The sequence below is a fragment of the Mercenaria mercenaria genome, chromosome 1 (assembly GCF_021730395.1).
Source record: "Mercenaria mercenaria strain notata chromosome 1, MADL_Memer_1, whole genome shotgun sequence".
Lineage (NCBI taxonomy): Eukaryota > Metazoa > Mollusca > Bivalvia > Venerida > Veneridae > Mercenaria > Mercenaria mercenaria.
In genome coordinates, this window is record NC_069361.1 from 86,976,629 (window position 1) to 86,992,516 (window position 15,888).

At 33.6% G+C, this 15,888-nt stretch overlaps 1 protein-coding gene across 1 annotated transcript in view; it reads left to right on the forward strand.

The window, feature by feature from the left end:
* Positions 1 to 15,180, forward strand: part of LOC123545412 (QRFP-like peptide receptor) — a 66,192-nt gene extending 51,012 nt beyond the window's left edge. The window contains exons 2-3 of the mRNA XM_045331735.2: positions 12,040 to 12,454; positions 13,319 to 15,180. Coding sequence (XP_045187670.1) covers positions 12,040 to 12,454; positions 13,319 to 13,978 — 1,075 coding nt within the window. The 3' untranslated portion in view covers positions 13,979 to 15,180. The remainder of the gene's footprint in view (positions 1 to 12,039; positions 12,455 to 13,318) is intronic.
* Positions 15,181 to 15,888: the final 708 nt, after the last annotated feature.

Sequence of the window (15,888 nt, forward strand, 5' to 3'; positions counted from 1 at the left end):
CAATTGATCACGGTGAAACAGGTTAAAATTGAAATACCTCCGTTCAAGAAACAGTAAAAGATTAAATAAAATGCATTTTGAATCGGTTTGTACTAATGGAAACTTCATATCATATTCAGTAAAAGATTTGATGGGTGTCAGATTAAAAAAAAAGAATATCCTAGCGAATTAGAGTTCAGTCTTGACGATTATTTTTGTACTAATTATCTTTCATTAAAAAAAAAAGATGACACTGTATATTTATCTGAATGCCCTTTGTTCATCTTAATTCAAATTATATGTCAAATTGAATATTAAAATAAGTTTTTTATTCTTTGGATTCAAAGAAAACTGTAAATCAAGGTAGGTTATTACGTTTTATTATCTTTCCGTGTCCCGTGAAAAAGTCGGTTAACCATTCTATACGCATGAACTTAAGACAAACTACACATTTAGGGCTTAGGGGCTCAGATTTTGTGTAAACATAACCAAGCGCTGTGATTGTTCTACTGTTTTTATAAAAGTAAGAAATGAAGTCAAGACTTTTCCATATTAAAATATAGTATGAATTATGGACCGTACTATAAGTTCTTCGCGTACTTTGATTTTAGTTAAGGGATATGATCTTTACGTGCAGCAGTAATGAGTAAAAATAAAGAAATGACAGTCGATCTTATTCATAATGCTGATTGACAGGGAATGCTAATGCGTTTGTGTGTTGCAGAGAGGTATTAAGTTTGTAACTGCAATTTCCTAATCTTGGAAATCCTATCGAAATTCATTTAATCATTGTTGAAATTTGGACAGAGCTTGCTGTCTTTGTCATTCGCCTGCTTCTAAAATGGCATGTATAACGATTTTTAATAAATTGTATTTCTCCGGTGCTGTCAGTTAGGAAGACCCTTCTATATAAATAGTAAAGAAAATATGGATAGATTTGAACAAAAGCATTGTTAAAAAAAACTAGATTAAAGTTTTTGTTTAAACGAAAATTACCGTTAGTGTATGTAAGGCAATACCTTAATGATCCGGAGAAAGCTGAACATGTCATTGTCACAAAATGGTTCCAGTTAATGTAATGTTGTCTGGTAGGGAATAAGTATGCGTACACTGCCTTTCCTTAAAACCTGCTTTAGCACTGTTGTAGAATGTCCGCTTTACGTGTGAGAGATCATATATTGGCTTTATTTGCCGTCTGTTACAGCATGTACATTTGCAAGGTATCGGAATGTTCCGTTGATCTTTGTATCAGCGAACAGTGTACTGGATCATTATTTATTAATCCAAATAACTGTTCAGTGTAAAATGAAATACACCAAAACAGAAAATACCGTGTATATCGTGTCCCTTTGATGTTTCTATTCTTCATGGCAAAGAAGACTTGCGTTTTCTTGATCACAAAATTTGGATATTATAGAATTCTACTCGGTACTTTAAAAGCGAATTCCATCACAGTGTTGCAGTTTGAGAAAAGCAATTTGACCATTTTTGATTCCGGCTCGTCTCGACGGGTCGGTATAACGATAGGAGTTTTTAGTTAAAAACAACGAAAAGAAAGATTTCAAATCCCGTGGAGATTATTTCAGAAACTCTGAAGTTTCGATTATCTGTTATAAATATAAAACACCTGTAAGAAATAATATATTCAATTACAATAAATTGTTTCAGACCTAGATGTACATACAACTACTCCGACATTCTGTGAATGTAAATGCTCAACATTTTGCTATTCAGATGCAGGTCATGTCAACACTGGTAATATTGATATTATCAAAGACAAACATATTCGTAATTATTCTTTAAATATAGAATTCCCTCAAATATTGACTTTGATGCATGTCGTGGTCAGATTGCAGAATCTATCGAAACTTTTTGTATTAAATTGTGCCGACGTGAAAATGCTGATCCCAATGCATTATCGTCTTGGATACGTAATATCTTTAACATTGTCGATTCACGTATTAAATTTTTAAAACAAATGAGCATCTACTTCCACCTAAACCCAAGTTTACTTTAAGCCATCTGAAAAAGTATATACAAAAATTTCATTCTAAGTTTGTTTTAGTTCCAGCAGACAAGGCAGCTAACAAATTTATCATCATTTGACGCCTACATTATATTTATGTTTTACGAAACGAACTAAATAGTACTAAAGCTTATGCATTGAGTACTTTTGCTGAACAACATTTGATCACTGATCACATCGCTGAAGTTTCTAATTTGAAAGTTCGTATAGATTACCAGCAGATTAAACTTTCAACCGTGTATTGGATTCCAAAATTACATATACAACCATATAAAGCTCGTTTTTAACATAGTTATTAACATCATGTCTTTCTGTTGTAAAAGCTCACGTGAAAAGATATTGCGACAAAGTATACGAAAACTCTGGGAAAAACTTGTTTTGGTCGGTAAAAATTCTAGCGAAATCCTGGATAAATTTAGAATTAATAATTGCAAGGTGTCTTCAGTCAGTATATACTATTTTACTTTGTATCATAATTTAATAAATACAAAACTAACTGCCCTGATTCAAAAGACTTTTGCCAGGGAAATGCTACTTTTCTCGCTTGCAATTTTGATAAGGCATTTTTTTACTAGTTGCTTTGTAAAAAATATACTATGTGGACCTGTGACGAAGTTTGTAAAGCCTTTTCCTTTTTATTGAACAATATTTACGTTAGGTTTGGGAATGCAGTTTTCAGACAAGTAATTGGTATTCCCATGGGAACAAATTGTGCATCCCTTGTCGCAGATTTGTTTTTATATTGTTATGAAAGAGATTTTATGTTAGGCCTTTCTCCAGATACACAGGCAGACATTATTACTGCCTGTAATAAAACATCACGCTATCTAGATGATTAACTTAATAAGGATAACCCGTTTTTTCCTCAATTGGTCGATACTATTTATCCCCGGGAGCTGCAGTTAAATAAAACTAACTACTGCTTCATTTCTAGATTTACATCACTCTATTTACGACAATTTTAAATATACCAAAATTTATAACAAGTGGGATGATTGTAAATTTCCCCCATTTGGATGGTGATGTACCCCAGGCAACATCTTCTGGGATAAATATTTCTCACTTACGCGTGTAGTCATATTGAGGATTTCAATGAACGTAATCAATATTATATTACAAATACGCTTCTTCAATAGTGCTACCGTTATTATAAACTACGTATATACTTAGCTAAATTTTACCATCGTTATTCAGATTTAGTTTCAAAATACAACAGCAATTTAAAGACACTTCTGCGAGAAGGTATATCAAACCCCGTTTTTTTATGGGGATATGGTTTACAAACTTCGTAAGATGTTAGGTCATGGCAATTTTTCAATTGTATTTAGTAAAGTTATTAAACGTTTTATTAAAAGAGGTTATGATCCAGCTGTTTTGAGACACACCGCATGCTTGGTGCTCAGCCCTTTCACAGTTGGATGCTACGTTTTCCTCTTTGTGTCTGACGGAACAGGTGGAGGACTCTATGATAGGTAGTTCTTAAATCCCACCGGGACTAAGCTATTTTGATTTCTGTCTTCTGACCTGCTTCGTCGAGCCCTTAAGGATGGTTCCCTCTGCAAAGGCATCGAGTACATGCGTTTTAGGTTCTTAAGGATTGCATTTATATAGATATACAAGAGCATTGTTTGTGTTTTACATTACATGCCTTCTGTTGCCTTTGCGTATGTTAGGGTTTTACCTGGCGGGGATAACTTTTATTTACACTCTCCTGTGACTTTGGAACATGGTGGGCGTAAGAGTGAGGTTAGGTGCACCATAAACCGGTTTAAGATCCCCAGTGGTTGTTTTGTCACTGACCGTTCCAAAGCGGTGCCCCTCTGTGTTCCTTTATTTGTTCGTTTTGTCCTTGTGTGTTTGCTTTGTGTGAGTGTGTGTGTGTGTGTTGGTCGTGTGCGCGTACGCGTGCTGGGTTTACGTTTGGGGAGGCTGCGTTTTTAGAACGTGGCTTTCCCTGTTGGATATTCATTCTTGTTTCTGTGTGAGCAATTGCATTGGCAAGCTGTGAACCAACTTTTAAAATATATAAAGCCAAAGAGACTCTTTCTATCTGAAAATGTTTCGTTTTTGCGCAATTGCTCGAGGATATACCAGTATATGTACTTCATATATTATTCAGTCTCAGTTATGTTGAACATTAGCGTAAAAACGGGCCGCTGGCTAGCTTTTATGAAGAACTAACCACACGAGATGTTTTCATATACCGTATTTTTTATCTTGATGATTTTATTGGACAAAAGAAACTCTGAGCTGATGCATATATTTCAGTGTGTTTAGGGTCCGTCATTAATTAATACTGGCTAAAATTAAAGCTTACATTTGTGTATAAGCCTGTATAAAAACGTATAAAACAATTCTGGTCAAATAGATAGATATAAATTACATAAATTTTTCTTGATATTTTAGGGCAAGCTGCTTTGATTAATAATTGATTGCTAAACCTAAAAAATGGGGAATGAGAGCAAATAGATATCTTGCAGAAATACTTGGAAAATCAATTTCAGTTTGATGGTAATGTTTCTTGTAATCGAGGATGTTCTTATTTAAGCAAATATTAAAAAGAAAAACTGGAAACCAAGCAAGAATCAAATTAATTTGCAAATAATAATCGTATAATAATATACACATTTCCTATATACAAAAACACGTAAGGATTTCCACCTGAATCAACAGACACCCTGCATGCTTCACTCGACAGTTGTTTTTTCTGGGATATTGAAGTACATGTCAGTGTCACTCACAATGAATATTTTTGAAGTGTTTGTATTTCTGTTTTAGCAACAACAAAATCCGATAAATAGCTTTCAATTGACATTTAGAAACGACAGTTTCAAATTACCAGAAATTCTGCAGGAGATAAGATCCTATACAGTGTACCGAAAAGCATGATATTTTCCGATTATCATGGAGTTATACGTGTCTGTTGCAGATCAAATATAACATGAATATAGCTTGTATTTGAGAAGATTTCTAAAGGCAAACATTCTTAAAAAATAGAGATTTTAATAAAACTTGCAAAGAAACACAAATACCATTGTACACATAGAACAGTATGATTGAATTAGTATATAACATAGAATTTTATGTAATTATAAAAAACTCTTTCTGGAAGGTTTAATGCACAGTTAACACAGGTAGCCATAGGGCCACACATCTCAAAACAGACAACCCAGAAACAGAACCGGTAGCTGCAAGATGTAGCATTCAGAATGCTTCAGATACCCGACAACAGGATAAAAGTTTAATTTAGTTTATATTAATAACTTGGTGTGGGTGAAATGGAGGAGGGGTAAGTAAATAATTGCAGGGACATAAAAAGGAAATAATTCCATTTCCATTTATTTTGATATGTTTTGGTGGGGTCGCACAAACAATTTAGGTTAAATAGTGACTTTTCTTGCATTTGGTGGAGAAAGACATAAGATGTCCCTCTAGGCATTGCTTCAGGCTTGGGCGGGCACCTGGATGGAACCACCTTTATTCCGTAAGCCGGCTTGTTGGCTTCCTCATATAAAGAATTCTACAAAAGAATGAGGTTTCGAACCCACCTCGATGAGGGACAACTGATTTATTCGAAGTCATGGCGATCCCTTCACTAACATACAAGGCAATATACATAACAAATAAACGGCACGGTTGAAAATTGGGGTACTGCCTCGGAACGGTCATTTAACTCTGTATAACTAACTGTAATGTAAAAAGTTACTTGTCACAAGAAAAGACAATATCATATTGCAAAAGAATATTACGAATTTCATCAGAGAAACTCTGATTCTGATATAAAGAGAAAAAATATATTATTATACTTAGATGTATGTCTTCATTTTTGTCGTGTTGAGCGACCTGTGAAGTTTTCACTTTTCTCTATTTTATTTGTTTCACAATATTGCTGCATTTTGATATGGTTCATTAAAAATCTTTACTACTTTAATTACTCATACAATAGCTCTAAAATTAGATTAAAATTGTGTAAACCATTCTGATAAATGAATAAAAACCTGATAGTGATTTAAGACTTAGGAAATTAAATGAGAGTATTTCAAAGTTAAATTTTTTTTTTATACATTATCACCACTTTGCGTAACGATGTGGTATTTTTGTATTCCCACAAACATACGGGTAATTAATTAGAGTTACTCTTCAATGTGTTTCCTAACTAAATGAAATATTCCTATTATGCATGAAAGCAATTAAGAAGTCTTAGGAGACTGTAACGGCGTTTTCTCTGTAAGATTTCATCAAAGGATTTAAGAGATCTTATGCATACTACAACTGTACTTATATCATTGAGATTCGGTTAACAGTGCCATCTACAAAAACTGCAAATATATTATTAGTAATGCAAATTATATCTTGATTTGTCGCTCCGTAAGTAACTTCCAAAGACTAAACAAAGACCTCTTTGTTGGGAAGTTGTGTTTCAGTACATCATCAACAGAATTCAAGTCTTGAATTCGACATAAGAATAGACTGAAAGTGACAAACACATTTTCAGAAAATATCTTCGTATAATCAATTCTATATAATTTATTACATGCACACTCTTTTGTGAATTGATAACATTTACCAAATCTTTTAAGATAATGTGATACATTTCAACATAAAGACACCAAATTGCACTGAACAAAATTTTCATATCTTTTATAGACAAAACAGACGAAATGTAATGTGCCTTTTGGGACAGAGAGCGTTGCATAAGCAGTTGTAATAATATTACTATGGAAAGAAACCATTTCCCAAGTCAGATTTTACTTCGGAAGCATTGCCCTCACAGGAACACGTTCGTCGTTATTCTTACATATTAAAATATCAAATGCATGTTTATTTAAAATTAAATCGCGGCTTCACAGTTTAAATTTCTGTATGAAATATAGGGTTTTTTTATTATCGTGTTTTAAGTTCATCAGCTTTCAATCCTATTAACCCTTGTCATGCTGGACAAGATTGATTCTGCCTTTGCGACCAGTGTTGATCATGATCAGCCTGCACATCCGTGGAGTCTGATCAGCGTCTGCACTGTTAGCCATTCAGTCTGTATCTTTCTGGTAAGCACCCATTTTAACAGTTAATGGTACTGTCCTAATTGAAAGATGGACACGTTCATTATAGAAATTTAGCAGGGTAAGTTCTTCTCATATCCAAATAGAAGTTACTAGTCTCATAATTTTCATATTTACAGTTTTGTTTTATCTTCCTTACATATTTCTAATGGGTCCAATGCTATATACTATTGATGTCTGATAACTAACAGTGGATGTTAGGATGCACGCGGATGCTGACTTGACATAAGCAATCATAACCAATTAATCGTTAGTCCGCTTTCACGTGACGTCATTGTAATGTGAGTTCACAAGTTTTTAACTTTAAAATAGTTAAAAATTTTGTTTAGAAACTTCTACTTTCCGCTTGAAACATAATTTCAAAAAAGATATTGCCTAACAGAGGGAAATCTTTTGCTACAGACACTCACATGCATCGTTTGATGTAATGCATACGTTTATCAGCCGTTCTGAGCTTTGCAAATACATATGGTAGAAACTCTAGCCTGTTCATCATTCAAGTCGCAATTTCATCATTGTACGGCTTGACAGAGACAGATTTAAGCTTACCATTTTGTGAAAACTTAAAATAGAATGTCTAGATAAACTTGCTAAACGTCAATCATAGAGCATGTTCAGACTTCGCTCTCAATCAAGTAGTGCTGTGACCTCATTACATTCCAGCGGAAACGGCAGATATGAAAATATACCGGAAAACCAACGCTTATTTGATTTGAAACTTAAAATAGTTATTTACTATCAAAGTCTACACCAGGAGAAATAATCTCCATAACTCTGAAAGTAGTTATTTACTAATAAAGTCTACACCAGGAGAAAAAATCCCCATAACTCTGATTTGAATTTTGACACAGTAATGCCCCTTTATAACTTTTTTGGTTAAAATTTTTGACAAAGTCAAATATCTCTGTTACTATCAAAGCTTTAAACTTGAAACTTAGAATAGTTATTTACTATCAAAGTCTACACCAGGAGAATTAATCCAAATAACTATAACTCTGATTTGAATTTTGACAGAGTTATGCCCCTTTTTAACTTAGAACGTTTTGGTTAAAGTTTTATAAAGTTTTGACTGGCAAAACAGTTCAGAGTCAAACACTGAGAAAAGTTGAGCGCGCTGTCATCAGACTGCTCTTGTTTTTATTAGAAACTAACATGCAGGGTGTTTGGTAAAATATCTTAGCACACTCCTAGGGTAAATGTTGATATGAGTATAGGACTGAGTCACTTCGCATATGATCGGATCAGTTTAGGTTATTTTAACATACACTTATTTCATAGACTGATGTCAAAACTTACCAGAATTTAATACTTAATACAAGGCAACATAAAAAAGGTTAGAGCTGAGATGTTCCACTGGTATTGAACGATGTAAATAATGTATCAAATACTCTGTATGGTAGTGCATATACTTTAATGCATATATATGCATGTATAGGTGTGTATGTGTGTGCATAAATGCATGTATATGTGTATGTATTTGTATGATATATATGTGTTTATACGGGTATATTATATGTATATATATACATGTGTGTATGTATATATGAATTTACCACTGCTAATTAAATGAACGTTGATCTATTTAAAGGTTTTTTTTACACCGTTTAAGCCTCAATATATATCATTTTAGAATTTGATAACTAAATAGACAGGGTCACATTACAGAAATTGACAAAGGTAAATCAGTTTTGTAGCTTTTATTTTATCTTTTAATGCACAAGTCTCTTATAATTCATTTAGTGAATGGTCATGTATATTTTATCTGTCATGCTTTGTACATGAATGATACCGAAATAAAATAAAAACATATTCCAGCTGAATGTAATCCAGCATATTTTAGGCAGAAAGCAAACAAAAAAAAAAAATACATTTGTGAATGACTTGAACCAACGAAATTGTTTTTCGTTTAAAGTCTCAAATTGATAAGACTCGGTCACATATAGCATATATTTTGGATAGAAAACACATGACACTAATGGAAATTACCTAAAAACTTTTTATAACTCCATTAAAAACAGGCCTGTATTATATCAACTGTTAAAAATAAAACAAATTAACGAAAAAAAAAAAAAAAAAAAAAAAAAATACCGCATTTTGTAACTTCTGCTTCTAAAATCGGTCTTGTCATGCATTCTACTGTGAAACACCAAAATGATTTGATTCCCGATTGCTATTTACTTTGCATATTTATTAAAGCAACCGGAAATAACAAAAGGAGTGTGTGAGATATGAAAATATCATTCACATGTCAAACTTTACTCATAGTCTTACAGTTTGCTATCAAACTATCAATTTCTGCATAGATAGTGATAGGCTAGAAGTATGCTTGATTGAACCAAAACTAATTCCTTTTCATACGCAAGAACCGTTTGCTTTAGCTTTAAGGCAATATCTTGCTCATTACCGATGTTTCATTACTTTGCAAGGCAATATGTGGAAGGTACATGTGGAGTATAAAGTTGACATTATTCGCGTCATGACGCTGCGCCAGCTAACACGTTTTATTTATTTCCCCGACGAAAGAGTGTTATAAAATTATTAACCTGAAATCATGCATATGTTCTGATGTTCTATTTAGTTGTTTTCATACAACACGCATGCTTATTCGACAAACACAAATATCAAGTTAAGAGATAGAAGAAAAACGATTGGATACAATCTATTCAAAATGTATATAACAAGAGAAGGATAAATCAGACTTATAGTGTTTGCCATTTTAACATTTAAGTTGTCGTAGAAAAGTTAAGAAGAAAAGGATTACTGACGACATGACATTTTAGAAAAAAGAACTGATGACATTAGGGAATTCTCGTCCTCAGTGAAAAATTTAATAGTGTAAAGAACTGAATAAAAATAGTATTATTAAAGATAGGTAACTAAAGTACACTCTAAACGAATATATTATGTGATATCAGTCAGTCATCATAAGAAAATTTTGACCGGTAGTATTTTTTACTGTTCAGAGGTTAGTAGTTCGAATTCCGGACCAGGCATTGGAAATTTCAGAGGTGCTCTTAAGCGTCTCCCACATTGCTTAGAGCCCGGTACTGATTCTTCCCATGAAGGAAGGCTTCGAGCGTATTGGTGATATTTAACAGGCATGTTGAAGAACCAGGGTTTCTAGGGAAAGTTGCAGAACATACATGTATCTAAAATTGATTTCTTTCTCTCTTTCTCTCTCTCTGGTCATATCTGTGTGTGTGATGAATTTGATAATAGCGTGTTGATTCATCATATCTTCGACGAATCCTGATTAAATATCTCATGACATGACCTTCTATGCAAACCTGAATTCGTTGACTCATTCTGAAATCATTAAGCGTAACTTGGTCCTGCGTAACCGCTTACTGAATATAGTTTACAAGTAAAACTTTCTTATTGGCTAAAGCAACATGCACCGCAGATAAAACCAATGGCGTGCGTAAAAATAAGTCGAAAGCAATCAGTTGTGTGAACCAAGACAACAATACGTTACAAAAGTTAAAAAGTTAGACCGGTTACCGGTAAGTCTCGTCAAATCGCCGGCTCAAATTAAATTCCATTTCTATGATGAGCTGAAATGCATTACAGCAAATTGACAACCAAGTTTTTTTCCTCCAGAAATTCGTGTTCAAAATCACATAAGCCTAAATGTTAATCGTATTGTTGTGGTTTCTCTTCAATTGCATTTACACTTCAGTGACTTTCCTGCTTCCTTTTAACTGTGTGTTAACCATCCAACTTAATTGTCACTTAATGTGCACAACATTACCAATAACATTCACAACACTCTCCCAGCATAAAATGAACTTTATTTTTGAAGTAAAATGTACAATAGTAAAACTGTTTAAATAGTTTAAATATAGTCATTTTTATAAGTTTTGATCAGTATTAGATGAAACATATAACATTTTAAGACACTACTATATCTGATATACCAAATTTAATTGCCGGTCTTTATACGTGGAAAATCTTGCCTTTTTCCCAACACAAAAACATGGCGCCCCGAGTTGCTGCCTTTGTATCTAAAGAACCTTTGAATGCGTTTGCCATGAAAAGGGCATTATATAAACTTGATTGGTTATAATGTAAGAAAATAAACACTTGTCTCAAGAACGGAATATGCTTTACAGTTTGGCGTCAAATAGTTGCGCTCAAAGCATAAAGGGGAAATTAAGATGTATGAAAAACATGATGTACTGTTGAATTTGCAGCAGTTTGTCTTTATTGTAAATGATCAATATTTACATTCTGGTGTTTTTCAATTGGCGAGATAAGACATTCATGTGTGCTTAATTGACTAGTTTGATGTGACATTTAATACGATACTTTTAACTGTTTTATGTAAAAAAATGCTTAGGAAAGCAATATTCGCCATGTTCAATATTACAGTTGGAAACGGTTGTCTTGTTTACGCATCATTTCAGCATTTAGATATACTTCTTTTCACGATAAAAAAAAAAAAAACGATTTTAATACTCGACTAAGATGAGACAAAATGTTGTTCTGACTTCGACATCGCAAATAATTATGATTTTCACGATCACGAAAATTTTAAACTAATTACTTTACTCGCAAAAGAGAAAATGAACATTAGGCACGATTTTTGATTACATGTATCTAACCATAACAATCTTTGTGTGTAAAATACAGTAATTGTTATGGTACGCTATAATTACACAGATTATGTTTGCCACATCATTTTCTTCTCTCAATTTATAAATCATAATCTACCAAACAAATATAGCATTACAATTTTCAGGGTGACTTGTGTTGTGTACTTGATATGACTTATATAATACAATGCTAAGCGTCATTTTGTAAACAACCAGATAAATGAAAAAAGTTGATTCTTGGGGGACAGCCTTTCTTTACAATGTGCATTTATAGCTAACCATTTTAAGTTACATAACTACACGGCTAACGGTTTGAACATCTGGATGATGACTGGATGTTCATAATGGTACTGACACTTTTTATTTTTCTATTTTACAGATACTATGCCATTGTACATCCACTGTCTGCGATGAAGATTAACAGCAAATCTAGAACACGCAAGATTATCGCATGTACCTGGATCATCCCAATTATTGTAGCAAGTCCATTTGTCTACTGTAGAAGCATGGCTTTTACAATATTCAGCGAATACGGACAGATATCTCGTGAAATTTGCAACGATAGGTTTGATGAGATTGATCTTGCCATATATGGCAATGATCCAAATAAACTAGGCGAGTTCAGGAAAGGCTATTTCTTGTTCTTGTTTTTTGTAATCTACGTGATACCAAGTGTTGTCATTCTTACGACATGTGTAAAAATTGCTATAAGCCTTCTTCAACCAATCACTGTGGAGAATTCTGTATTTGGAAGAAAAGATAATAATAGAAGACAAGAGGAGAATAAAAGAAAGGTAATACATGATACTAAACGCAATGTCTACTCACATATTTTATCCAGTTTTTCAAGGTATTAAGGCATCCAGTTACCTTTTTTATTTTCGGCAGAAGCGTTGCCAGTCGCCTTCGTTAATATGACAAAAGTGGTAATATGCTGGTATTGTCACATGACCCTACTCTGAAGCAGATGGCAAGTCAACTCTTTGCAATAAAAACAGTTTATATGGTCGACCTACTGAAAGCAGTATTAACGAAAATGCCATTTTGTAAAACATAGCTATAACAGTAAAACATACAACAGTTCTGGTTATTTTCTGTAATTCCGGGTAGCCATACCTAGCACATGAATATTGAAACGTGCAGTGGGGATACAAAATGATTGTTTGGCGACTAGGTTAAATATAAATCAAATTATGTATACAATGAAAATTATTCAAATACGAGGATAAAAATGAAATTTACTAGTTTCATCCTCAAATCCTAGTACTGTTTCTATTACAAATGCCTTCCCTCCATTAGAACTGCTGTGTAGTAGAAACTACTGAAATAGCTATAAATTCATTTTACCTTACATTACTCAAACATTGGCTTGGTGTTTTTGAGATGCCATTCTTTACCTGCTGCTGATGGAATAATAGTTATTATGATGAGCTATATTTACTTGAAGTAATCACCTTTATTTCTTTCATTGTGGTCACCCAAGAACACTTTTACATTAGTTTTATTATGATAAGCGTTATATTTACATATATCATGGCACGACTACCCTCCTCAATGTAAGATTCACTTTCATAAATACCATTCATATCGTTAACATAACTATAACGTTTAATTTTCTCGTTACGTTACTCACAAACGTTAATGTCGTGATATTTCAGGTGGCACGTATGGTAGTTGTTATTGCGATAACGTTCATCATTTCCTGGTCACCGCAGTATCTAGTAAGTGTGATCAGTCAACTACAGGAGAAAAGTTTTCTTCGAGAACGTAACTTCATCTTCACCATGCTTGTCACACATTTCTGTGGTTTTCTCAACAGTTGCCTGAATCCGATTATATATACAGCTATGAGTCAGAAATTTCGGAGAAGTTTCCTAGATATTTTAAGACATATATGTTTTTGCTTCTCGTGTCCAGCTTTGGCACCAAATACTTTGAACTATGTGGCAACGCGTAGATATACATCAACTGTTCGTCAGACGTTTTCTGAAATAGACGGCAATCATATTCCCCTGAATGAGAGCATTTGTCACAGTGATATGATATGTGGGGCACGTGGAAGTGGAAATAAAAGTAGTTCGAGCAGTGGAACTGATTCAGACATACGACAAAATCCCATGTGTGGAAAAAATACAGTGAAAAAATATATCTTCAAAAACCCCGTTTCAAATGGACGAATTAATAAAGAAAATGACCCCGAAAGGGAATATGTGTTAAGGACTGGTCCTTCACCTATACTGAAGTTGAAAGGTATATTAAAGAACAGTGGTAATGGTTGCAATAGTCGAGATATCGAAGTCGAGGACAGTAATGAGTAATCTCATTAAAGTTCTATAAATACATGATCGACTTATATATTAATAATCTATTTGTTATATCATGTAATCAAAATCAGTTTTGTAGATACGCCTATTTGTGTTAAAAAACCTTCCAAATACATTCTTGAAACATTTGTCCAATATGTTTTGGTGACGAGTTGTTTACTAAGTATGGAACCACTCTATTTGAGCCGTGCCATGGGAAAACCAACATAGTGGGTATGCGACCAGCACGGATCCAGACCAGCCTGCGCATCCGCGCAGTCTGGTCAGGATCCATGCTGTTCGCTAACAGTTTCTCCAATTCCAATAGGCTTTAAAAGCGAACAGCATGGAGCCTGACCAGACTGCGCGGATGCGCAGGCTGGTCTGGATCCATGCTGGTCGCAAACCCACTATGTTGGTTTTCTCATGGCGCGGCTCATTTATCGTAGCACACAAGCATTAGCTGGAACAAACATCTAAAGAAGACGTGTTTTCATTTTCTCCCATTATATGTAAACAACACTCCTCGACTTCTGTGGTATGAGATTTGCAAAGATAAAAAGTGTAAAGATATTTCAGAACTGTTTAAACATAGTTATTAGTTCCTTTCAAGTAATTATACTGCTTAATTTAGATATATGTTGCCTTTTCGTATCAAAGAAAATCTTTAAATTTTACGTGTCTATATGAAGCTTATCTGCAACTTCAATTATAATGAAATCGTATAAAGAAACTCCAAAACGTGTATTTTCATTTTGATTCTCCAAATATAATTTTATTTACTTTTCTTCTGTAGATTTGATAGTATCGAAATAGATGCATGCGTCAGTAAGAACAAAAGAACACTTCAGGTCTGTCTAATGAGCTTGTTTTCAATAAAGGCAAAAAACCCAAAAGGAAAGAACACATTCCAAGAATGCAGCGCAATTTAGGCAACTATCCTCGTTAATTAATTAATTAGTGTGAAAATGTTGTGCATGCTTTTCTCACAAGATCGTCATATCTAAATACGTCACCTGTGTAATAAAATGACCAGTCTCTATAAAACTCATTATAAAACCTTTTTCATTGTATTTGACTAACATAGTAAGGAATCGTATGAAAAAGCATATATCAATTTATTACAATGAGTATATGTCTTTCATGACTTGACTGTTTGTCAAATGCCAGTCACTGTCGTATCATAGGATGTGCATATGTGTCCAAATAACAAGAAATATATAATATATTATATTGATGAAGGATCTGGCAAACATGACAGAATAGTTTGCAAAATGCGTTATACAGGCTTTCCAGCCAGCCATTACAAAAAGTTGGAGAAAAATAGAAATAATTGTGGCAAAAAGGTAGTTGGAAATCGTGAACAAATTTGGAAATGTGACGAAAAAAGTAGGAGTTTATGTAAACTGCAAACTTTGACAAAAAGAGCTTTTGGGAAAAAAGGGCTTTTGCACTGGACTCGACGACATTTCACTGTTCGCAATTAAATACACTAAAGACGTACCTACTGAATCCAAACTATTTTTATAAACCACACACATGACATAGTATACTTCTTTGAACATTGACAAGAACACTCCAAAGTGTTAATTTACGTTCATTAGGGGTAGATGAGGGAGGGGTAAAAATTTTGATTCTGGGGTCCAAAAACTGCATTTTTACTACTTCTGATATGAAAAAATAGGAGGTTTTATAGAAAAGTAGGAAAAATAGGCGCACTTCCAAAAAAGTTGGAAAAAGTAGGAAAAGTAAGAAAAAAGTAGGAACGCTGGAAAGCCTGGTTATATTTCATTCTGTTGTAAGATATATGTAATAATAATGACTGTGTAGTTTTTTATGCTTTAGAATTTACAGTTTTAAACAGTTTGTAAACGCTGGTATTTGGACACACATTTTGTAAATATTAACATCTGAAAGGGTATACA